The 24572-nt window shown below is 47.7% G+C and overlaps 2 protein-coding genes across 4 annotated transcripts in view; one reads left to right on the forward strand and one right to left on the reverse strand.

Moving 5' to 3' along the window:
* KIF24 (kinesin family member 24) overlaps positions 1 to 11117 on the forward strand; it is a 45136-nt gene extending 34019 nt beyond the window's left edge. Inside the window, exons 9-13 of the mRNA XM_040963829.1 lie at positions 2263 to 2334; positions 5126 to 5235; positions 7403 to 9577; positions 10411 to 10504; positions 10977 to 11117. Of these exons, the coding sequence (XP_040819763.1) occupies positions 2263 to 2334; positions 5126 to 5235; positions 7403 to 9577; positions 10411 to 10504; positions 10977 to 11117 (2592 nt within the window). The remainder of the gene's footprint in view (positions 1 to 2262; positions 2335 to 5125; positions 5236 to 7402; positions 9578 to 10410; positions 10505 to 10976) is intronic.
* A 1435-nt stretch (positions 11118 to 12552) lies between these two features.
* UBAP1 (ubiquitin associated protein 1) overlaps positions 12553 to 24572 on the reverse strand; it is a 57677-nt gene continuing 45657 nt past the window's right edge. For all 3 annotated transcript variants that reach the window (XM_040963830.1, XM_040963832.1, XM_040963831.1), the window contains exons 5-7: positions 14968 to 15141; positions 14025 to 14126; positions 12553 to 13642 (exon numbers count right to left, since the gene is read on the reverse strand). In XM_040963830.1, the coding sequence (XP_040819764.1) occupies positions 13502 to 13642; positions 14025 to 14126; positions 14968 to 15141 (417 nt within the window). In that variant the 3' untranslated portion in view covers positions 12553 to 13501. The remainder of the gene's footprint in view (positions 13643 to 14024; positions 14127 to 14967; positions 15142 to 24572) is intronic.

Genomic DNA, 24572 nt, shown 5'->3' on the forward strand with positions numbered 1-24572 from the left:
TCTCTGTAATTCTGCCTTTAAAATAAATACATCTTTTTAAAAAATTCTTTAATGTTACCTATTTTCTAGTAAATATTATAATTTCTCTTATTATCTCATAAATATCTTTTCTATTTCCCATAAATATCTGTTTACAGTTGACTTGTTCAAATTAAGATATGAACAAGGGCCCGGAGCGATAGAGTAGTGGTTAAAGTACTCGCCTAGCACGCACCACTAGGATCTCCTATGGGCGCCAGTTCTAATCCTGGCTGCCCCACTTCCCATCCAGCTCCCTGTTTGTAGCCTGGGAAAGCAGTTGAGGATGGCCCAAAGCCTTGGGACCCTGCACTACTTGGGAAACCCGGAAGAGGCTCCTGGCTTCAGATTGGCTCAGCTCTAGCCGTTTCGGCCACTTGGGGAGTGAACCATCAGACCTTCCTATCTGTCTTTTCTCCTCTCTGTATATCTGACTTTGTAATAAAAATAAATAAATCTTTTAAAAAATTAAAAAAAAAAGATTTGGAAGGCTTATTACCTACCAAAAAAAAAAAAATGCCACTAATGGTTTTTTCATATGTATTACATGTTGAAGTAATTTGTTAGATAAGGTAGGTTATATAAAATATAAATTAACAATAATTTGCTTTTTAGTTTAAAAATAGGGCTATTAGAAAATTGGGGTTTTAACTTTTTATTTATTTATGTGAGAGACAGAGAGCACTCATTTGCTGCTTTATACCCCAGATGCCCACAACAGTCAGAACACAGTCCAGGTCTTCCATGTGCGTGTCAGAAACTCAGTCACTTGGACAATCACTTTTCTCTCCACAAGGTCTGCCATAGCAGGAAACTGGGGTCAGGAGCAAACGTGGATAGTGAACCCAGATACGCTGATACCAGACACAAGTGTCTGACTCTTGGCCACATGCCTAGTCCTGCTACAGAAACGTTAAATTATGCATATGATCTGCATCTGTGGCTCACGTGTCTATTGGGCAGTATTAACTAGAGGCTAGGTCGGGTTTGAGCTCTTTTTTTTGACAAGAATAATCATGACTTCCTACAGTAATACATCCGAAGATATAGAATCTCTGAGTGTCCCTTTTGTAATTTTAAGACTAGAGAAATTTAAATATTATCAGACTAATTCCTCTATTAGAAAGTTTACCATCAACCTTTTTTGTATACATAATTTTTTGAAAGATTAGTTTTATTTATTTGAAAGGCAATTATATATAGAATGCACATGCCTCCATCCTCTGTTTCACTCCCCAGTTGGATGCAGCAAGCCGGGGGTAGGCCGGCTAAAGCTTGGAGCCAAGAACTTTAACTGGGTCTTTAATGAGGGGAGCAGGGGCCCAGGCATTTGAGCCATCTCCTATTGCCTTCCCAGGGACATTAAACAGGAACCTATATGGGAAGCAGATTAGCCAGGACTTGAACCAGCACTCTGATATGCTGTGACAGCATTTCAAATGGTGGCTTAGCCCATTATGCCACAAACCATGCACCCTGCCCAGTGAACTTTAAGATTTCTTTTTTTTTATTAGAGACAGACCAGCTCCCCATCTGCTGGCCCCCTCGCTCTAGATGCCCGCAATAGCTGACAGCATCTGAGGTCAGCTACATGAGCATTACAGCTGCTTCTCAGAGACCTCACCTGAACAGCAGTCAGGAGCCAGAGCCAGGAACCAGATCCAGGCGTGCCGACACGGAACACCAGCACCCCAACTGGCATCTCAACCAGTGGGCCAGATGTCTACACCTCCCCTGCCCACCTGCTGCCGTGAAGTTTTTGAAGATTGCTCATATCAATAGATAGATATTTGCTTTATTCATTGGATTATAATCTATTTCAACCACATGGTACCAGATTCGGCTATTTGGAGCTCTTTCACATTTCTTTTTAATTTAAAAAAGTATAAAAAGACACCTCATCTACTGGTCCAGTCCCTAAATGTCCTCAGCAGCTAGGGCTAGATCAGTTTGAAGGAGTTGGGAACTCACACTTCTCCCATGTGGGTGTCAGGGACCCAACTACTCAAGTTGTCCCCTGATGCCACGCAGGGTACACATCACCAGGCAGCTGGAATCAGAAGCAAAGCCAGAGCTTGACCCTAGGAGCACTAGTGTGGAACGTGAATGTCCCAAAAAACATCCTAAATGCCGCACCAAATTCTTGCCACCACCCTCCCTTGCTTAAGAAAAAATAGCTTGCTGTGGATGGAGCACCTGATCTCCTAGTCTCTGTGCATGTCATATTTGATTTGCTTATTGCAGCTGAAGGAATGTATCCGCGCCCTGGATCAGGAACATACCCATACTCCCTTCAGGCAGAGCAAGTTAACTCAGGTAAGCTAAATGTGAGCCTTAAGCTTATTCTGGTGGATTCATTTATTTGTTCCATTTTCCACTCCAAGAAACGCTTCATTCAGACAGTATTCATCACCAACAAGGCAAGATGCTAGACAAGAGAAGGGGAGGAACCAGGAGCTATTAGTCTGCGAGGGCTTCTATGAGGGACTTGCTCCGGTAGAGCTGTCCGCTGTACCTGGTAGCTGGGGCCCCACTGGAATGGCAGCAGTGCTGTTGCTGACGTGGTAGGGTCTCTGAGGAGGGGGTATGATTGTAATGGGTGCTTTCTTGGCTGTGTTTCAGTACAATTGGCTGCAGTTCAAAAGAATGAGTTAGGTTTTCTCCATGTGCTGAAAGAAAACCAAGCTCTATTATGTTATAAACAACAAGCCGCGGAACAGTGTCCCAATGTGATTACCTACATAATTTTAAAGCATTTGCTTGATTGTATATGTAGCTGCCCTAAACGATAGTTTCAAAAAGATGAAGAAGAAATGGTTAGCATCAGATATATCCAGTAGAGTAGCAGAGAGGGTAAAAGTGGAACTAACTTTTCATGTTATAAAATTAGGACTATAAAACTAGCTTTTTTATAATCTGAAAAAGATGCAATAAGAGAAACTACACCAAAATTATGCACATTATGACTATTCTTGAACTACAGGTAATTACTTTTTGTTTTGTTTTGTTTTCATCATGAAAATGTGCCTGTTTATCATCACAGCATCCATTTACACTAAAGCAGCAACTGTGATGGCTGCAGGAGAGTGGCCCAGTGAGCCGTGGGTCTAGGCTCACCCCACTGCGAGGATGGTTACGGGAGCCCAGGGCTCCTCTCAGCACTCTGTGTGGTGCACGGGACGGGGCATGTGGAAGATCTTCCTGTGCTGCAGAGAGAAGGCAGCCTGGCCTGTGGGAGGCATTCGACTCTGTGTCGCCTGACTGGTGGCCTCCTAGGACCTAGAATAGCAATGTGGCACAGTGAACTAAGCTGCTGCTTACAACGCCGGCATCCTCACTAAGCACTAGTTTGAGTCCTGCCTCTCCACTTCTGATCCAGCTTCCTGCTAAGGTCCCTTCCAGCCCTGTGGGAGACCCAGATAGAGTTCCAGGTTCCTGGCTTCAACCTTTGGAGAGTGAATCAACAAATCTGCCCCCTCTGTGTTTGTCTCTTGCTAATTCTGCCTTTTAATAAAATAGAACTTTAAAACAAAACTAACTCAGCTACATTAGGTTTTGTCTTTTTCAACATGATTTCAGAACTTACATGGCTAGTCCCAAGCCTGCCTTGACTCTATTTTTGTTTGTTTATTTATTTTTATTTAAAAGATAGATTTTACAAAGAAACAATTTATATCCACTGGTTCACCCCTCAAATGACCACAACAGCCAGAGCTGTGTTAATTTTGAGCCAGGAGTCAGGAGCTTCTTTTGAGTCTCCTACGATGGGCGTAGAGACCCAAGATGTAGGTCATCCTCCACTGCTTTCCCAAGCCATAAGCAGGGAGCTGCATCAGAAGCGGAGCATCCGGGATGTGAACTGGCACTCAGATGGGATGCTAGAGCCTCAGATGGAGGATTAGCCTACTTTGCTACCCTTGCTCTATGATTTTTAAAATAGGTTTCTCATCTCTAGAAAATGTACTTCTATCTAATTTAAAAATAATTCCAACAGTATATACAAAGACAAAGGTACCTTAAAATCCTTCCTGCCACCCAGTAATAGCTGCTGCCACACTGCAGTGAGCATCCGTTAGATATCTCTGCCCTGTAGCCACAGGATTGTGGAGTCATATGTCTTTTTCACTCAAATATTTCTTTTTAGGATTTATTCATTTGAAAGACAAAGTTACAGAAAGAGGAAGAGATGGAGAGATATATATTCCATCCACTGACTCTGGGCCCAGCTCACAGTGTTGAGGGCTAGGCCTGGCCAAGACCAAGGGCCTGGAACTCTACCCAGGTCTCCCGCATGGGTGACAGGGGCCCAGGCACTCGGGCCATCTTCCTTCCCAGGTGCTTTCTCAGGAAACTGGATCAGAAGTGGAATGGTTAGAATTCTATCCTGACTCAGGAGTTGTCATGCCAGCACTGCAGGCAGTGGCTTAACACACTGTGCTGTCAAAGCTTTAAGTTTCAGATTTCTTTACATATTCTTATAAACACAATCAGTTTTAAATTTTTTTGTTTGTTTTAGTTTTGATGATGTTTACATAGCTGATTAGGGTGGGAAGGACCGAGGTTTAGGGGAAAGTTCGTAAGACCATTGTTTCCAAATTTTCTTTTTTTCCTCCTATTTTGGGAGAAGTTTTAATTGTTTTATAGTTGTCTGTTATATGTGTATGGACTCCTAAATTATATATAATTTTGTAATGAATATCCTGTGTATGCCTTTTTTTAAAGCAATTATCTGCTTAGGATAAAGTCCTAGTAGTGTAATTGCCAAATCAATAATGTGTATATTTTTTATATTTGAATACATATCACTTATTCCAGTAAGCTTTTCCCAGTACATGGGCCATGGTTCACAGCCATGTATTTCTCTGGGCCCTCACAGTATACAGGATCATCAGTCTTTTTTTAATCCTACTGGCAAAAAATGCTAGCTTTTTAAAATGCTGTTTTTGTAATTCTTTGGTAAAGGGTGAGTTGAGTGCTGGTTGATCCTTGATGTTTCCGCTTGTGAATGGCCTCCTGTGGACAGGGGAAATGCAGCCCAGGGGTTCTGCTCCTGAGCAGCAGGCACCGTCTGTTGTTGACTTTGTGCCCTGCCTTCTGTGTCATACAGGTACTGAAGGACTCTTTCATTGGTAATGCCAAAACCTGCATGATCGCCAACATTTCACCAAGCCATGTAGCCACTGAACACACCCTGAACACCTTGCGTTACGCCGACCGGTAAGTCGGCTCCCGTGCCATAGGCTTTGGGTGTGTGTGTTTGTGTGTGCATGTATCTCACACATGCATAAGGTTCTGGCCCTGAGCTCTGTAACCCTGTCCTTGGAGCAGGTATGCCTATTCAGACTGACGCCATCAGTGGCTTCTCGGTGGCTAGTGGAAACTGAAGTGTTAGAGAAGGGGTGAGAGACTTCCACAGACTCGTCAGGAATTGATGACAGAGCTGCCACATCTGACTCACTGGTCAGGGTTTTTCTGGGTTGACTCAGGTGTCCGCCATCGTCTGCTTTCTCACACTATGGTTCCATGTGTTTTGTACAGCAGGGTGGGTAAGAAATGGTTCTTGGTAGAGATGGAAGGGAAGTGCTGCTGGCATCTGGTGGGTGGTGGCCAAGGTCGCTGCTAACCACCCTGCTGTACCCAGGGCAGCCCGGACAGCAAACACTGTTCAGTGCAAAATATCAGTGGTGCTGCAAAACCTTGTGTACAGACAAATCATTCTTCCCTTAACAGAACTTGCACAAGCCAGCTTATTATTTCTGGAGATTTTGCTTCCTGAAGGATCGAGCAGATTGGAAGAGCTCATTTTTCCAAAAATGACTGAAAGAGGTTTTGGTTTGTAGAAAAAGAAGGTTCTCACTGTTGAACATGAATTCCTGAGTTGGTCCATCTGCAGGAAGCAGTCTGGGCCCTGCATGAATATGAAGGGACTTCAAGGTCAGAGATGCGGTACAGCAAGATGAAGATGCTGCTTGCAACATCAGCATCCCATATAAGTCCTGGCTGCTCCGGTTCCAATCTCATGCAGATGTGCTAGGAAAGCAGTGGAAGATGGCACAAGCGCTTGGGCCCTTGCTACCCATGTGAGATATCCAGATGGAGTTCCAGGCTCCTGGCTTCAGCCTGGATCAGGCCCAGCAATTGTGGCCATTTGGGGCATAACCAGCTGGTGGAAGATAGGTCTGCTCCTCCTTCCTGTTCTAACCTGTTTCAAACAAGTAAATTGAATTTCAAGTAAATTCTTTAAAAAATTTTATCAGTTACAGGAGTCTGGGAGAGAAAAAGAAAGGAAGAGAGAAATGAAAGAAGACATGGATTTTCCATCAGCTGGCTTACTTTCCAAATGGCCACAGTGGCCAGGACGGGGCCATGATGACTCCAGGAGCCTAGAACTTCGTCTGAGTCTCTCATGTGGGTGGCAGGGGCCCAATCCCCAGGTCATCCTTTCCAAGCATACCAGCAGGCAACAGAATTGGAAGGGGTGTGGCCAGAACCCAAACTGGTGCCCATATAGGATGTTGGCACCACAGATGGTGTGCCACAGCACTGACCCCATAAGTAAATCTCATTTTTTAAAGATTTATTTTATTTTTATTACAAAGTCAGATATACAGAGAGGAGAAGAGACAGAGAGGAAGATCTTCCATCCAATAATTCACTCCCCAAGTGACCACAATAGCCGGTGCTGTGCCGATCCAAAGCCAGGAACCAGGAACTTTACTGCAGGTTTCCCATGCGGGTACAGGGTCCCAAAGCTTTGGCCTGTCCTCGACTGCCTTCCCAGGCCACAAGCAGGGAGCTGGATGGGAAGTAGAGTTGCCAGGATTAGAACCGGCGCCCATATGGGATCCCGGCGTGTTCAAGGTGAGGACTTTAAACCACTACACTATCACGCCACTCCCTGGTTTTTAAGAATTACTTATTTAAAGGTAGAATGACAAAGAGGGAGACACACACACACACACACACGCCCACAGATCTTCCATCACGTGGGTCACTCCCCAAATGGCTGTACTTCCCAAGCGGAGCTGTGCCATGCTGAAGTCAGGGACCTGGACCTCCATTCAGGTCTCCTGTGTAGGTGAAAAGGGGCCAAATCTTTGGACTGTCATTTGCTTTCTCAGGTGTATTTGCAGGGAGCTGGATCAGAAGCAGAGTCACTGGGATGTGTGCCAGCACTCCATTTTAAGATGCTATCTCTGTAAGTGGTGGCTTTATTAGCTGTGTTGGAACACTGCCCTGACCCTGTTTAACTCAGGAGCCAAGCACATATCTCATGCTGAAGTAGAATATACCTTTTCTCTTACTCTCTCCCCCGCATTAAAAAAAAAAAAAAAATCTGCCTGTGCTTGTAATACACATTTATCATGAAATGGTTTATTTGCAGTGTCAAAGAACTAAAGAAAGGCATTAAGTGCTACGCTGCAACCCCCAGTCGAAATCATTCACCAGGAAACTCCTCTCCAAAAAGAATTCAGAGCCCCCCTGCAGCCCTGCCAGGGGACAAATGTTCTCCAAAAAAAGTCAAGCTGGGCCTTCTGCAGTCACTCCCGGTGGCCCCTGGCTCCACAAGAGGGAAGGTCCACCCTCTAGCCAGCCACCCACCCAACATCCCCTTGGCTTCTGGGCCAAAAGTTCCTGGTAAAAGAGGTGGCTCCAGAGGAAGTCCTCCCCAGGAGTGGGGCATACAGACTGGCCCTATGAAAGGAGCCTCTCGGCTTGGACATCTGGCTAAGAAGAGGGAGGAAGAGTCTGTACCACTGTACTCTGAGAGAAGTCAAATGGGCAACAAAACTAGCCTGGCGTGGGAAGGCAGGACGCTTTGCCCAGAAGGCCTCGCACAGGTAAAGCTGCCCACCAAGTGCAAGAAGGTGCAGACCGTGCAGCCAGTGCAGAAGCAGCTTATGTCCCGAGTCGAGCTCTGCTTTGGAAGCACCTACCACTTAGCAGAGGACAGTCAGTGCAGCCAGGAGGCTGTGCCAGCCTGGCCTGCTTCCGGAGCCTGGACAAACATTCCCCCACACCAGAAGGAAAGAGAGGAACATTTGCGCTTTTATCACCAGCAGTTCCAGCAGCCACCTCTCCTCCAGCAGAAGCTCAATTATCAGCCACTGGAAAGGTTTCTGTGCCAGTACAGGCCCCCAGGGAATCAGCTCCCTAAGGAGGGCCCGCTTCCGCTGCAGTGTCACTCCGAGAGCTCAGAGGGAGCCCAGGCAGAGGAGCCGGATGACAGCGACTTCAGTGAAGATTCTTTCTCCCATGTGTCCAGCCAGAGGAGCACAAAGCAGGAGCACGCTGCGGAGAGCAGTGAGGGCTCGTTCTTCCTCCATCAGAGTCGGAGCCCGGGGCCGGAGGAACTCGTGACTGAGAGACAGCAAGGACTCCTTTTTGGCCCCAAGCCAGATGCTGAGGAGAAGGCTGGAAGCTGGGTGTGCTCGAGAGGATCCCAAAGCCACAGAGGAGCAGCACTCAGCCCCAGCCCAGGGAAGGTGTCCGCGGACTGGAGCAGAGAGCACTCCTCCTGCTCGGGGCCTTCTGCAGAGGACAGCCTGGCTGAGAGAACCTCCTGCTCCCAGGCCGATTTTGTGGTCAGACAAAATAGAGGAAGTCCACCCTTCGCTTGCAGACAGGATGCATTCAGGTGCGGAATTGCTGGGCAGGCAGTGGACAGCTCACCACCCCCTGGGGAAGATGCTTTTGCTTTTTCTGTATCCCCAGACCAAAGAGCCTCAGTCACTTCCCCTCCAAGTGCTGGCAGTGACTACCCAGCTCGCCTAGATCGGACCGTGAGAAGCAGCAGCCCTTTCCAGGAGTGTTCTGGAGGGCAGTCAGAGACGGGCTCTGAATACGCTTCTGGCCTAATGGCTCCACTCACCGTGTCCCTCCTGGAGACCCCAGAAGACAAGACCACCTTTCCCTTGGAGCAGCTGGCCCGGGGTGGGGTCGAGAACACAGGGGTACCAGCTGTGGGCTGCACAGCGTCATCTGGTGAACAGGAGGCAGCCCTGCCCGTGTCTTCAGCAACCGCCCGCCTGTGGCTGTCCTCGTCTCCTCCTGATGACAAGCCCAGTGGCAGTCTGCCAGCTCTATCCCCATCACCCATTCGTCAGCACCCACCTGACAGGCTGCCCATCACAGAGGGCAGCCTGGGAGTGGCCAGCCAGAGCAGAGAGACCGCATGCTTCTCCCCCCGGGACCACACAGGTAGTGAGTGCTATGATGCAGATGCTGAGAGAGAGTTGGATGCCTCCTGGCATCTCCTGGGAAAGCCCTTTTCTACCTTACATATTGGGGTGCCCTGTTCTGAACCTGCACAGAAAGGAAGAAATGAAGCAGCTGAGCAGTACTGGGCCCAGGAGAGAAAGCCACCTGCTGGGCTTGGCTGGCAGGAGCGGGTTCCGTCTGCAGACTCCATCAACGAGCCTGGCTGCGACAAGGACATCATGTGGCTCAAGCGGAGGCCCATCTCGAGGCACTTCCTGACGCCTGACTCTCCCCTGGTCACCAGCTGCTCTCCCGTGACGGCAGGGACACTCCACCAGTCCACTGTGGAGCAAGCACAGTAAGCTGGACTCTCTCCCCAAAACTGGAGCCCTGCTGGCACTCTCCCCCTACCCCAGATCAGTGCTGAAGGCCACCAAAGTGGAGCCTTGCTGCCCCATAGTTTCTGTTCATACTTAGAGTCTGGAAAAAGGCAGCTCCTTCCATTGTTAGTCCAAATTTGTCCCTGTATCCCCCACAGGAAGTAGAAATGTTAGCAGACTAGGCAACAGGCCCCCAGCTGGTGCCACACATGCCAGCAGCGCTGAGTACAGCCATGAAAGCCTTTCTCAGCGCAGCCATGAGGCGTGAATAGCACCTCTGGAGAAGCAGCACCCAGCCCCATCCCTCGGGCTGGGGACAACTGAGGAGCCTCTGGCGTTTCTCTCTCTCTTTAATTAGAAAGGCAGGTCAGATTTACAGAGAAAGAGATAAGAGAAGGATCTTCCATCCACTGGTTCGCTCCCCAAGTGGCCATAATAGCTAGAGCTGAGCTGATCCAAAGCCAGGAGCCAGGAACTTCTTCCGGGTCTCCCACGTGGTACAGGGTCCCAACCATCCTCTACTACTGTCTCAGTCCACACAGGGAGCTGAATGGGAAGTAAAGCAGCCAGGATGGGAACCAGCTACCAGATGGGTAGGATTTAGCATTGAGCCATAGCACTGGGTTTGCTTCTCCTTATCTTGCTTGGTACTCCTTGATCCCTTGACTAGTCCTGAGAAGAGTAAATGAGTAAGGAAGTAAAGTGATAAGCTGGGTTTGCTCAAATCCTTGACCCCCCTCATGGCTGGACAGCTGTCCAGAAGAGGATGGGAGGCCCAGAGCAAGATGGTGTCCCCCTCTGGTGTTCCCAGGCAGGTGGTCATTCAGGCACACCAGGAACAGCTGGATGAAATGGCCGAGCTGGGACTCAAGGAGGAGACCCTGATGAGCCAGCTAGCAACTAATGTAAGTGGCCTTGGCCGGACACTTGATCTGTTAAGAATCGATTTGTAACTCATTTGGATGGTCATCCTTGTTTACCATGGTCATGTGTATGTAAGGGTCACCGTCATACACAGCACTGTTGGGGCTTTGTGCTTCTCTTGCCACTCCGACGGGACAGGTACTGCCGGAACATGCTACTGCGCTCCCCACTCCCAAGCTAGAATGGTTTCAACCTATATCCTCAACGACTCTGCCTTCCTAGTGGTTTGTTGGGGCCCCTGCACGTAACTCTTAACAGTGACCACATGTGGACTAGAGGCAATGCTCTCTGTCTCAGACCAGAAGTGGGCCCATCCTGCACTGTTGCCACATAGTTTTTCAGGGGAGGAGTAGGGGGGCAAGGAGCATAGGTTCTGAAACCTTGAGGGAAGCAAAGAGAGATCTGGCAGAGGGCCAAAAAGAGCAAAAAAATTTGTCCTGTTTCCTTTCTCAGGATTTTGAAGATTTTGTGACCCGGTTGGATGAAATCATGGCCCTGAAGTCCAAGTGCATCCAGAGTCTGAGGAGCCAGCTGCAGCTGTACCTTGCCTGCCACAGGCCAGCTGCAGCACCAGAGAGGACAGTGGCGTCTTAAAGCAAGGTTCTGGTGGCCCGCAGGGGCAGTGCAGGTCACTGTACTGGACTCTTAGTGGCTGGAGGCGGCCTGTGTCAGGCCCACCCTGCACATAGCAGCATCCGCTGTCTGTGCTAACCTCATCTGAATACACTGGCCTCGAATGGACCCCGCCCCCACTCCTGTCAGGGCCAGACTGCCATCCTTCCCCAGTTCCAGGTACAGGAGTGAGAGGAAAAACCAGATGGAAGACTTGGTTCTTCCTGTCAGAGCTAGAAGAGCATTGCTCTACTGACCCTTTGGAGGAACATACTTGGAGGTCACAGTCCCGGGAAGGGCAGCACACTGACCCAGGAGCTTTATCAGCTCCATTCTGCACCTGTCTTTGAAGACTAAAACAATGGCTGCAGGCTAAAACGGCATTGCTAGTGAGATTTTTCAAATTCAAAATAAACTTTGTTGTGTCTTCAGTAGCAGATGTGACAGGTTTTTTGCTTTACAGGTCCCTTCCTGCAGTCTAGCTTTGAGACACAAGAGGGTGCTTATGACACTGCATTCTTTTCCCATTGCTGGCTTTTGCAGGGGTGACAAGCTATGTAATACCCTCACTTTGCCGATTCCACAGTCTCCATGGAGCACCTGAAGAGCTGGAGGGCCCCAAGTCTCCTCCCCGGGGCACCCCAGCCACCTGCCTCTCACAGGCCTGTATTCTGTACTCCTGTCAACAGTCTGAGGCTTCCGACTCAACTTCCTCCCAGCTCTGGGTTCTACTTGTACATTTTTTCAGCAGGAAGAAGCTCAAGACGAGGAGAGGCCTCCAGGTGCCCATCAGTTTCCCAGGCTGCAGAGGGACAAACTAGTATTTGTACAGCCTGGACCCTGATGCCCATTACCATGTGACCTCTCATTTCCTTCAGGTAAACAATAACTTTTTTAAGGTTTTAAAAGGCAGAGTGGCTTTCTCCAGCCTGCAGCAATCAGGCCTGATCCACCCTTTGACCACCAGAGGGCATCCTGCCTCCAGTTGGTGCCTCTCAGCCCTAAGTCTACAGCCTCTTCAAGGAGATCCACGCCCAGTCAGGAGTATAAGAACAAAAAACTGTAGGGATGCATCTAGGTTTGACAGATGTTGAAGTCCAGCACACCTGGGACACAGAGTTCACAGGGACCTCTTCCTCATTTCTTGGGTGATTCCTCTGAAGGTCCAGTCCATCCCACTTCCAGTCAGTCTTACAGGAAATCCTGTCTCTTGCCCAGACTGAGTTAGGTCAGACCTAAACAGACGCTTATCTGGGCCTCCTTGGCAAACCACAAACCAGGGCTGCAGGCCTGCAGTGGGGAGAAAGGACTGAGGTGACAGCCCCGCTCCAGCAAATCTCAGCCCGCAGTCCCTGCACCACCCACTCACCCTCAGTGAAACAGCCCCCGGCAATAAGGAGATCAGCACAGCAAGATAAACCTTTTAGATTTTTATTAGTAGTACTCTTCTGAAGAATCAAAATAGTTAGCAAATTATTTTAGATTCAAGACTGTATATTCTTTGTATTTAGGTTTTTAATGATGTTCAACATAATACAAAACAAACCAAAGAGACTGATTTTTATGACTAGGTGTTACTAATTGTGTCATTCTAAAGCAGTGGGCCGCAGGGAGATGCTGTCCAGGGAGAACGGAAGTGCAGTTAGTATTGGGCAATCCCACCATGGCCTGCTGTCCCACCCACCGAATGTGCAGGAAAGGGGCCAAGGATCAAACTGATGGCTGCTTCCCACAATGGGGGCTCTACAGCCTTGGGCAGCAGAGACTGGCCCAACCACACCAGCATGGTACCCATCCAGCAACTGCCGGCTGGGGATGCTTTCAACTCGGGGCCCCTGGAGAAAAGCGCATCCTTCACACCTCAGACATCGCAGAACCAGTGTAACACTAAGAGACCTCGGTGAGGGGGAAAGGAAACTCCAGAGGAACATTTCACTTGCACTCAACACGGATTAGAGTTCAGTCCACCACTGTGGGGACAGGGCAGATCTAATCCCAGAGCAGCACTGAGTTTGGCCCTCTCACCCCTTCTCCTGGACGCCTCTTGGCAGCCAGGCCAGGGCTAACCACAGAAAACCCCAGAAAAGACAAAGGTAGACTTTCTGGAGGGCCAAGGGGGGAAGGACACTTCTCAAAATATAAATACATGTAAGATAGAAGGAGCCAGGCCAGTTCTAGGAGCGCTCACACACCCATTCCTGCCCTTTCTCTCCAGCTCAGGCCCTACTCGGACACTGTCAAGCACAGTCTCCACACCTGACGCGCTAAGCCCAAAGGAAAATTCAGCAGTTTGTGCCCCTTCGCCTTCCCACAGGTGGGCTCTGCAGGGTTTCCTGGGGGTGCTGGTTCCGTGGCAGGGCCAAGTCTCAGCTGGCTCCTGCCCGGGCCATGAGGTCTTCCAAAGCATTGTCCTGGTCATTGTTGTGTAATACCAACGCTTCCTTAATGTCCTTCAGTTCAAAGCCCATTTCCTTAAATTTGCTCATTAACTGAAGAAACTCCATCATCTAAGGGAGATGAGAAGAGAGATTAAAGAAAAAGGTCCAGCCGTCCAACAGAGCAGAGCAAACAGGCATTTCTCTCTGCAAAGGGATCCCACGTCCTCTAGCCAGAGCCACCTGTCTCCATGAGGTCCCTTTGGGAGCGGCAGTCACAAGTTTGACACCTCAGCCTGTCTGCTCACCTGCTGAGCTCTGGGTCCCTCCACCCATGCCCACCATGCAGGCTCCCAAACAGCTGTTCCCTGGGACAACAATGAGACCAGCAAGCTTCCCAGTCATCCAAAAGTTTGGCTAAACTTTTAGCCCAGGGTCAATTTTCCCCTTTCCCTCAGTGGGATTCAAGATAAGGCTGGGAGACTTGGCAGTTCCTTAGCCTTAGGGTTCTCACCTTTTCTTCTGAACACTGGTGCATTTCCAAAGCCTCTTCCACCAACAGAGGGTCGAAGCCCTTCTCACAAAGTTGTCCATGTGCAAAGAGATAGTCGAGAATCTAGGAAAACAAAGAAGTTTCAACATCCACTGCTGCTGCTTTCCAAGTCTTACACAAACTAAAGTCTGCTCCCCACTTGACCCATGCTACCAGGTTCTGGAAGGGACCTGACTTTGTGTCCTGAACTGGATCTGCTGTTATTATTTGTTGAATGGAGAAGCATCTTCACTCTTTCAAATACAAGCAGCCACTGTTCAAAGGCGTGTAGTCACAGCTGATTCACATTTCTTAGGATGTCACTTGCACAGCACCTCCCTATCACTGTGTCACTCAGCTGGGTAGGGTTTCTGTTGGATGCCCACCTGGGCGAACCTACAAAAGGCACACTGGCGGCCTCTAATCAATTAATAGCTGGGCAATTCCTGTGCTGCCCACACAGAGGTGTTATTTTCCTGGCCACCTGGTGAAATGACTGGACAAATGGTGCGTTTTCCAACAAACACTTCCATTCTCACAGAGGTGTCAGGCTTCTCAAGAGTTAAATAATATCCTGTTTGCCAATATTTGTGTTACATGCAAAAATGGGGCAACGAGAGGGCAGCCCAGGAAGAATGGCCTCAAAAGGCTTGCCCTAGACCTGACAATTTTAGCGAGCATGGACAGTCTCACTATTGGGGACAGAGGGGGAGAACTGGGTAACTGAGTTTCCAGGCACCCCAGGCTCTCCCTAAACCTGAGCTCCAGAGAAGCCTGCTGGGCAGAGTGCTTGTTTCCCTAACACAGCCCCATCAGTCCCAGCAGAGTCACACAAGAGGAGGTTAGGGTGAGGAGTCCAAGGGCTTTCCAGCTGAGGCCCCAGTCACCCCTGGCCTAGCACCCCTTTCACTGGCCAGCCACTCACCTGCTCAATATTCTCTCCTTTCTTCTTCATAGCTCTCAGGACACACTCGTAGGAATAACCCATGTTGACCACTGTCTCCACACATTGCCGCTCACTGGGGGACAATGTCTGCAGCTCAGAGTAGGCCTGGGGGCAGCTGGGCACTTGTGACATTGAGAAATTAGGAGGGGCGACCTGGAGTTGGAGAAATCAGAGATGAAGGCATGAGGAAAAAAGACTTGGCACTGTGGTGGTCATGAGGCTGGCCATTCCTAACACAAGTCAAACCCCCCCCAGTCAAGCAGTCTGCTGGCTAGATCCGAAGAGGGGCAGGAAGTACCCGCCAAGGGACACAAACACTGGAGGCACCTGCAGGTCCCACTTGGTTTACATCTTGCCTTGCAGAATGAGAAGACACAACAGCCATCCAGGTCCAAATGCCCTGGGCTTGAGCTGGAGAAGATTCTGAGACTGTCTACTGACAAGACACAATGGTTTCTCCTCAGGCTCCATTATATGTCCCCTAAGCCACTGTCCTGAAGGGCTTGTTCACTTGCAACACTCCCATTGGAGCTGATCTGTTTCTATCTAACTCCTTCCTTGTCTCTGGGCTGGGTAGAGGCAGCCAGTGCTGCTCCCACGTGTGGCCAATTCACTAGGATGCCAGCGTTCTGAGGAAGCTCCCCTGTGCACCACCCCACGTACTCACAAAACTGAGGTAAGACTAGCAACACCAAGCTGAGTCCCAAGGACTACAATGGAGACTCAAGGGCCCTGTCAAAGTATACTACATGGGCCAGGTAGCCTTTCAGCCCCTGGGCCTCACCCTGATCTGATGAATATACAAGTTCTTGGGACTAACTACTCCCAAACATTTCTGAGAATCAATAACCAGGCCTGAGCCACAGAGGCAGCTCTCCCAGGCCAAAAGCCCATCTACCATGGGAATAAGGTCAGGCAGTTCTACAGCTTGGCCCACAGCCCAGAAGTTTTATTTGGAGTTTTATTTCTTTTTTTATAACAAGTGAGATGGAAGGAGGTTATGCAGTAGGGAGCTCTCTGTACTAAAAATTCCAAAAATGATCTAGCTATAACCAGATGTTCTCAAAGCAGCCAGCTGAGGAAAGGCAGGAATACAGGCCTTGAAGCACTCATTCTGGGAACCAGTTCATGTTCTGGCTGTTCTGCATCAACCCAGCTCTCTGCTAATGGCCTGGGAAAGCAACAGAAGACAGCCCGAGTGCTTAGGCCCCTGCACCCACCGGGAGAGCCAGGAAACTAGCTCTGGCCTTGTCTAGTCTTAGCAGCTGTGGCCATCTGGGGAGTAAAAATGTGGATGGAACATCTCTAACTGTGACTTTAAAATAATGTTACTTAAAACAACAACAAAAACTATTTCCATTTAATCACCTTACACAAGCACCCCAGTCACAGAGTTACAGAGTCGGGATCGGGCCTAAGAAATTAGTCGTATCAGTCTTGCCCCACTGAGCAGACCCAGACATTCTCTTCGGAGATGGGCCCCAACAGGGCTCAAGAACATCAACAGGAAACAGCAACGTCAGCTCTCCTGTGACCTGCCCCAAGCAAGAAGTCACAACAATCCACAGGCTTGCTCTTAAGTCTCCTAAAGGCCTGGTGGGATATGGGCATGCACTTCTAAAAAATCACGTTACAAACAGTAAGACTGTTAGCGATTTTCAAAACAAGTACTGAAGTCTTTTTTTTTTTTAAAGATTTATTTATTTTTATTGGAAAGTCAGATATATAGAGAGGAGGAGAGACAGATCTTCCGTCCAATGATTCACTCCCCAAGTGAGCGCAACGGCCGATGCTATGCCGATCCAAAGCCAGGAGCTTCTTCCAGGTCTCCCACGTGGGTGCAGGGTCCCAAGGCTTTGGACTGTCCTCGACTGCTTTCCCAGGCCACAAGCAGGGAGCTGGATGGGAAGTGGAGCTACCGGGACTAGAACCGGCGCCCATATGGGATCCCGGCACATTCAAGGCAAGGACTTTAGCTGCTAGGCCACATCGCTGGGCCCCAAGTACTGAACTCTTGACACATCCTGCTAGTGGAAGCTATTCTAGAGAAATCTAGCATATGTAAAGCTTGAAAAATGTTCATATTTTATCTACTTTTAATGATAAAAATATTAAGATGTCAACTAATATTAATTTCATCATCATTTGTACGAAATGTCAGAAGCAACCTAAATACCCAAGATGGGCTAGCAGGTAAGGGAACAATACAGTATGACAATTCTGAAGTGACGCTTAGAATCACTTACTGTAGGGGCTAGCACCATGGCAAAGTATGCTAAGCTTCCACCTGTGGTGCCAGCATCCCCCATGGGCAATGTTCATGTCCCTGCTGCTCCACTTCCCATCCAGCTCCCTGCTTATGCTCTGGGAAAGCAACAGAGGATGACTCAAGTACTTGGGTCCCTGCACCATGTGTGAGACCCAGAGAAAACTCCTAGCTCCTGGCTCCGAATCGACCTAGCTCCAGCCATTGGGGCCATTTGGGGAGTGAACCAGCAGATGTAAGATCTCGCATTCTCTGTCTCCTCTGATTGTCAGTCTTTCAAATAAAGCATATCCTTTAAAAAATAAACAACATTGAGTGGAAAAAATAAATCTAAAATGACCTCAAAGAGTTTATAGGAATATTAGAATTAAAAGGTAAAAATGTATAAACTATTTCTCAATGTAAGCTCCATCAAATTCAACATATAATGTAAGCAGTTTAGTCCATGCCAGTGTTTGTTACATTACAATCTGAAGAAAACTGAGTGGCCTTTAACGATCTTTTGGAAGCATATGCAATAGTCAGTGCAGGACCATAAGTGAGATGACTAATATTTCCCACTAAAACTTCCAAAATCACATTTGTTTTGATGACAGGAATGTCCCCATAATTTCTTTTTTGTAGACTATCTGTGGCTTTATTCCCACAAGGTCCATTATAAAACTGCTGCTTATTCTTGCATCAGTGCTGGTAGAATCCATGTTGCTCTGACAGGGGCTCTTTTCAAACTGATGTCTTATGCTTCATAATGCCTTTAACCAGATGTGGTGCAGACATGCTGGAACTAGCGTAAGTTTATTTTGTGGCAAATAAATTTGGAAATCCATGCAGTTTTCTCATTACAAAAAATTCTACAAATCTTTTTTTAAGACCTCAAAATATGAAGATTTAAAAAAGAACAAAACTGCCTGGATTTCAAATAACAATCTTTTAATTCCATTTTTACAGAAACATTTTACAGTATATTTTTTTTTCCTGGAAAGGCTCATTTATTTACTTGAAAGAATTTACGAAAGCAGGTCCAGTGCGGTAGCCTAACAGCTAAAGTCCTCACCTTGCATGTGCCAGGATCACTCAGGGGTGCCAGTTCTAATCCCAGCAGTCCAACTTTGCATGCAGCAGGAATTTACAAAAACAGAGAGGTCTTCCATCCCCTGGTTCACTCCCCAGATGGCCACATCAGCTGAAGCTGGGCCAGTCTGAAGTCAGGAACAACTTCTGGGTCTTCCACTGGGAGGCAGAGGGGCAGGGACCCAATCACCTTGGCCATCTTTTACTCACCTTGGCAGGAAACTAGACTGAAAGCAGAGCAGCAGGACTCAATGGTACCAATGTGGGATGCCAGTGCCTCAGGCAGTGGCTTCACCCACTACGCCACAGTGCCCCCCAGCCATATTTTTCTAAAGCTGCGTGAGACATATAACTGTTAAGATAATGGCATTTTCCATGACTGGGGACAAAATAAGGTATAGCCTTCAAATAAGTGTGTGTTGTTTGTTTTTGGCAAAGCAGATCAGATTTAGAGAGAGAAGAAAGACAAATATCTTCCATCCATTAGTTCACTCCCCAAGTGGCCACAATGGTTGGGTACAGCGTCCCAGGGCTGTGGGCCATCCTCGACGGCTTTCCCAGGCCCCAAGCAGGGAGCTGGATGGGAAGTGCAGCAGCTGGGACATGAGCTGGCACCCATATGGGATCCTGGCACTTGCAAGATGAAGATTTAGCCACTGAGCCATCACGCTGGGCAACACATGAGTGTTTTATGATTCAAACAGGCACTAGACTAACCCAGCAGAACCCAAATGGACAGCGTTTAAAAGGATATCACATCAAAATCACAATAAACAAAAAAATAACAAAATAAAATAAAAATAATAAAAGAAAAAATCACAATACTAGTGTTAGGGTTCTTGGATCATTTATCACGCTATTTAATCCAGAGTACTACTCTCAAATACATACCATGCCCATGGTTAATATTGACAGAACCTTTTCATGCCATTACCGCATTCACAGTCGCCCTTTGCCACTATTTCAACAAAAGGAGGCTAAAGGTACTTCCCAAGAATAGGCTGACTCCAGCACAGAATTGTGATTTGCATATTCAAACATTAAAAATACTACATACTTAAAATGAACAAAAAAAGGAGAAAAGTGAGAAAGGTTAAAGTATCTTTCCAAATTCAGTACTGGAATCCGTGGAAAAATAAGCTTGTGAAAGGACACAAGGACACAAGCATGACTTTTTTTCCTTTTCTTTATCTGGGGACCAGTGCTATAGTACAACAGATAAAAGCCACTGCCTACCATGCAGCCTGCATCCCACAGGGGCACCAGTTTGCATCCCAGCTGTTCTTCTGATCCATGTCCCTTTCTCAAGGGCCTGGGAGAAACAGCAGTAGATGGCCTAGGTTTTTGGACCCCTGCATTCACGTGTGAGACCACACGGCCCGTGGCTCCTGACCATGGCCTGGGCCATCAGCTGGTCACTGCAGTCATCTAGAAGTCAACCAGCAGATGAACAATATCTCTGAGAATGTCAATATCTCTCACCCTCTCTGGGACTCTTTCAAATTAAAATTTTTTTAATTTATTGCTTTTTATAGAGAAGTCAGATCCACAGAAAGAGAGACAGAGAGAAAGATCTTCCACCCACTGGTTCACTCCCTAAGTGCCCACAACAGCCAGGGCTGATCCAAAACTAGGGACCAGGAGCCTCTCCCTGGTCTCCCACGTGTGCAGGGTCCCAAGGCTTTGAGTCATCCTCTGCTGCTTTCCCAGGCCGCAAGCGGGAAGCTGGAAGGGAAGTAAGTGTGGCAGCTGGACCTGAACTAGTACCCACATGGGATGCCGACGCAGGTACAAAATGAGGACTCTAGCCACTAGGTTATTATGCCAGGCCTGAAATAAAAAGTTTTTCTTTCTTCTTTAAGATTTAATTTGGACCTAATCAACAGCTATAGAATAAATGAAACTTTATTAAGATTTTCAAAGAAGATGTTTCATTTAATACAACAAATTTACCAAATTTCTCAACCTTCCAAAATTCCACTGTTACGACTTGGCTATCAGTTTTGGTATGTCCCAAAGGCCATGTAGTACGGACTTGATCCCCAAAATCTTATTTTAATGGTTCCTGGATTAGTGTCAATGGTTAACAGATTAAGGATAGAAGGTGGCGGTGGAGGGTCTCTCGGTGTGGTCAGGTTAAACTGGGTTGCTGGGTTGCAGGACAGATTCGTGGAGGCTTTCTGCTTCCCAGCACATGATCCTTCTGCCCCCTTCCACCATCAGTGCCCTCATCAGACACCATATCAGTGAGGCTGCGTCAGCTCAGGCTGAGCCGTTGAAACCACAAGCGGGAAATAAACCTTCCATCAGTAACTTCTCCCTATTTACAGCTACAAAAGACTGACTACTACACCACTACAATGTCTGACTAACCTTCTCAACTTCTCAGTGTTCAGGCAACATTTCTCTGGAGAAGGCCTAACACAATGGCTAAATGGCTACATCCTGGCTGCTCTACTCTCCATCCCGCTCCCTGCTTATGGCAGGACAAAGCAGAGGATGGCTCAAAGCACTAGACCGTGCACCCGCACAAGAGACCCAGGGAAAGCTCCTGGCTCCTGGCTTCAGATCAGCTCTACCCAGCCGCTGCAGCCATTTGGGGAGTGAAATGGTGGACAGAAGATGTTTCTCTGTAAATCTGATCTGCCTTTCCAATAAAAAGACATTTAAAAAAAATTTCTCTGGAGAAAAATCAACTCCCAACACCCTTGTATGTTGACAATGTAAGGAGTTCTCAATGCCAACTTTCAGCCTATAGCAAAGCTTAATGGTCACCAAGGATGCCAAAACATATGCCCTTAAAAAAACAAAGATTTATTTATTTATTTTACTTAGAAGTCACAATTAGAGAAGGAGAGAAAGAGAAGAGAGACCTTCCCTCTGCTGGCACACTACCGATTTGGCCATTACGGCCAGAGCTGGGCCTGTGCAAGCTGGAAGCGGGGTCAGAAGTGGAGCAGCCAGGAAATGAACCAGCACCATAAGGGACGCCAGTGCCACAGGTGGAGAATTAGCTTATGAGGCCACTGCAGCCAACCCCCACCCCACCTTAAACCTGAATAGAAAACACAGAAACTCAAGGCCTCCACTATAAAAGACAAAGCCAGAAGAGGAAATAAACAAAGTAAAATGTAGTAAAAGCTGAAGGAGTCACTACAGGAGGTAGACCATCCACTATTATGACAACAGGAAATATAAACCACCCAAAACTGACATATGTAGAGTAGGAACCAGCATTGTGGCACAGCGGGTGAAGCTACCACTGGTGACACGGGCATCCTATATGGACACAAGTTCGAGTCTTGGCTACTGTACTGATGTAGCTCCCTGCTAATGACCTGGGAAAGCAGCAAACAGTGACCTAAGTGATTAGGTCCCTGCAACCCATGCAGAAGACCTAGATGAAGTTCCTGGCTCCTGGTTTCAACCGAGCCCAATGCAGACCGTTGTGGTCTGAGGACTAAGCCAGCAAACGGCAGCTATCTCTCTCCCCCGCTCCTTCTCTATAAATATAATATGACTTTGAAACACATAATCAACCTTTGGGGGAGAAAAAGCAATATAATCATTTTAAAAATACAGGAAAATGCTAATAGAGATAGCTTAAGGAGTTGATGTGTCTGACTGGAAAGCAAAGCTGAGTAACTGGTGGAGGTGAGACAGGGACTACTACTCCTCAGTGTAAGCCTCTTCCAGTTGTCATTTAAGGCCAGCCTTTGCCCCTGCCAGCCAGGAGGCTCACATCGTTTCAATTCTAGCTCCATTCTCCATGCCAACTTCCTGCTAATGCAGACCCAGGCAGGCAGCAGTAACTGGGTCCCTGCCACCAGATGGGAGACCAGAGTCTCAGGCCCTGTCTTCTGCCTGGCTCAGCCCTGGTTATTCCATTCATTTGGGGAATAAACCAAAAGATAAGATACTTCTGTCTCCCTCTTTGTCTTTAAAATAAGTAAAATGAACTAATTTTTTAATGTTTTATAACTATTTGGTTTTATAGACGTGCATTTTTTAAAATACAGAGCTGAAGAACTCTGTTAAAGAAATTATAAAAAAAGATAACAAAAAATTAATAAAGTAAGAAATTATCAAGGGATGTACTTAACACCTAAAGATTTTGAAATATCAAAATTAAAGGGGCTGGTGTTGTGGCACAGTAAGTATAAGCTGCCACCTGCAACACCAGCATTCCACATGGGCACTAATTTGTGTTTACTAATTTGTGTTCAGCTATTCCACTTCTGATGAAGCTCCCTACTAATGGCTTAGGAAAAGATGGCCCAGGTGTTAAGCCCTTGCCACCATGTGGGAAATCCAGAGGAAGCTCCGCATCCTGGCTACCGCCTGGCCCAGCAAAACGCCACAGTAGCCATTTGGAAATGAACCAACAGATGGTTCATCTTTGCCTCTCTAACTTTCAAAAATAAATGAATCTTAATATGTGTGTATATGTGTGTGTGTGCACATAATCTGCATACATACATAATTTAAAGGCCAGCTAGTGCTACTCTACACCGTGCTGAGTGAACCCGAGGAGTTAAGTAATGCGGAGAGGAATCCGCAGCAGACAGCCCGAGCGCGAAAGGAGCTCCAAGGGACCCTGAACAAGGGCCCATTACAAGATGTTCTCAAGATGACGCCCCTCACAAACACACAGCCTTCCCATTACTCACAGTGAAAGATGAAACTGAAAAAAACCAGATCCAGGCCACACGAGGCCAAGAATCTGATTGTTTTCAGAGTGTTAGGAACTTGGAAGAGGAGGGCACACGCAGGACAATGTTTAGCATAACCAGCTAAGGCAAGAGCCGTCAGAGCGGCTGCAGCTGCTGCCTGAGACAGCAGCATCCTCAGTCACAATGGCTGATTCAGGTCCACGCGTCTCTGCTTCCAACCCAGCTCCGCTAACGTGCACCCAGGCAGGCAGCAGGCAAAGGCTCAAGTTCTCGGTCCTTGTCACACACGAGATCTCAACTGACTTTCAGGCTCCTGACTTTGGCTTGGCCCAGCCTGGGCTGTTTGAGGAGTTGATGGAGGATCAGTCTTTCTTTTTCTCCACTGCCTCACCTTCCCTCCAATAAAATGAAAATAAATAAAAGTACTGATATTTGTTATAAGATATCCATATCCCATATCAGAGAATCTGAGATGAATTTCCAGCTCCAGCTTCTGACTTCTGCCTCCTGTTGATGTGCAGCATGGGAAGCAGCACTGTCTGATAATGTAAGTGCTGGGACCCCTGTCACCACGTGGGGCACCCAGATGGAGTTTCAGGCTCCTGGCTCTGGTCTGACCCAACCGTGGCAGCTGCAGCCATCATATTGAGAGGAACCAATAGACGGAAGATCTCTGTCTCTAACTCTGATTTTCAAATCAAGCGCTGCGCTATTTGCCATGGTAACTCATATGGACACCGGTTCAAGTCCCAGTTGTTCCACTTCAATCTAGCTCCCTCATAACGTTCCCAGAAAAAAGCAGCAGAAGATGGTCCAAGAGCTTGGGTCCCCACAACCATGTGGGAAACTCACAAGAAGCTCCTGGGGCTTCCAGCTTCAGACTAGTCCAGCTCTGGTCATTGCAGCCACTTGAGGAATGAACTAGCAGATGGAAGATCCCTCTCCTTCTCTCTGTGTCTCTCCTCTAAGATCCAGCCTTTCAAATTTAAATAAATAAATCAAAAAAAAAAAAAAACCAGCAACACCACCTCCCACTTACTAAGGCATCACCCAATCTGAAGAAATTAACTCCAAGTTACAAAACTATGGTTAAAAAAATATATACATGTGCCAGCATTGTGGCACAGTGAGTAATGCCACTGCCTGCAACACCAGCCTCCCATATTGGTGCTGGTTTAAGTCCAGACCCTGCCTTGCAGCACTGGCATCCCATGTGGACATCAGTTCTAGTCCCAACTGCTCTACCTCCCTTCCAGCTCCCTGCTTGTGGCCTGGGAGAGCAGTCAAGGATGACTCAAAGCTTTGGGACCCTGCACCCACATGGGACCCAGAAGAAACTCCTGGCATCAGATCGGCTCAGTTCCTGCCATTGTGGCCACCTGGGGAGTGAACCAGCAGATGGAAGATCTTTCTTTTTCTCTGTAAATCTGCCTTTCAGTCAAAAAGCAAATATATATTGGGCCAGGCGCCATGACCTAGCAGCTAAAGTCCTCGCCTTGCACACACCAGGATCCCATATAGGCACTGGTTCTAATCCCAGCAGCCCTGCTTTCCATCCAGCTTCCTGCCTGTGG

The sequence above is a fragment of the Ochotona curzoniae genome, unplaced genomic scaffold (assembly GCF_017591425.1).
Source record: "Ochotona curzoniae isolate NIBS_2020 unplaced genomic scaffold, NIBS_Ocur_1.0 scaffold_3208, whole genome shotgun sequence".
In the NCBI taxonomy this organism is placed as follows: domain Eukaryota; kingdom Metazoa; phylum Chordata; class Mammalia; order Lagomorpha; family Ochotonidae; genus Ochotona; species Ochotona curzoniae.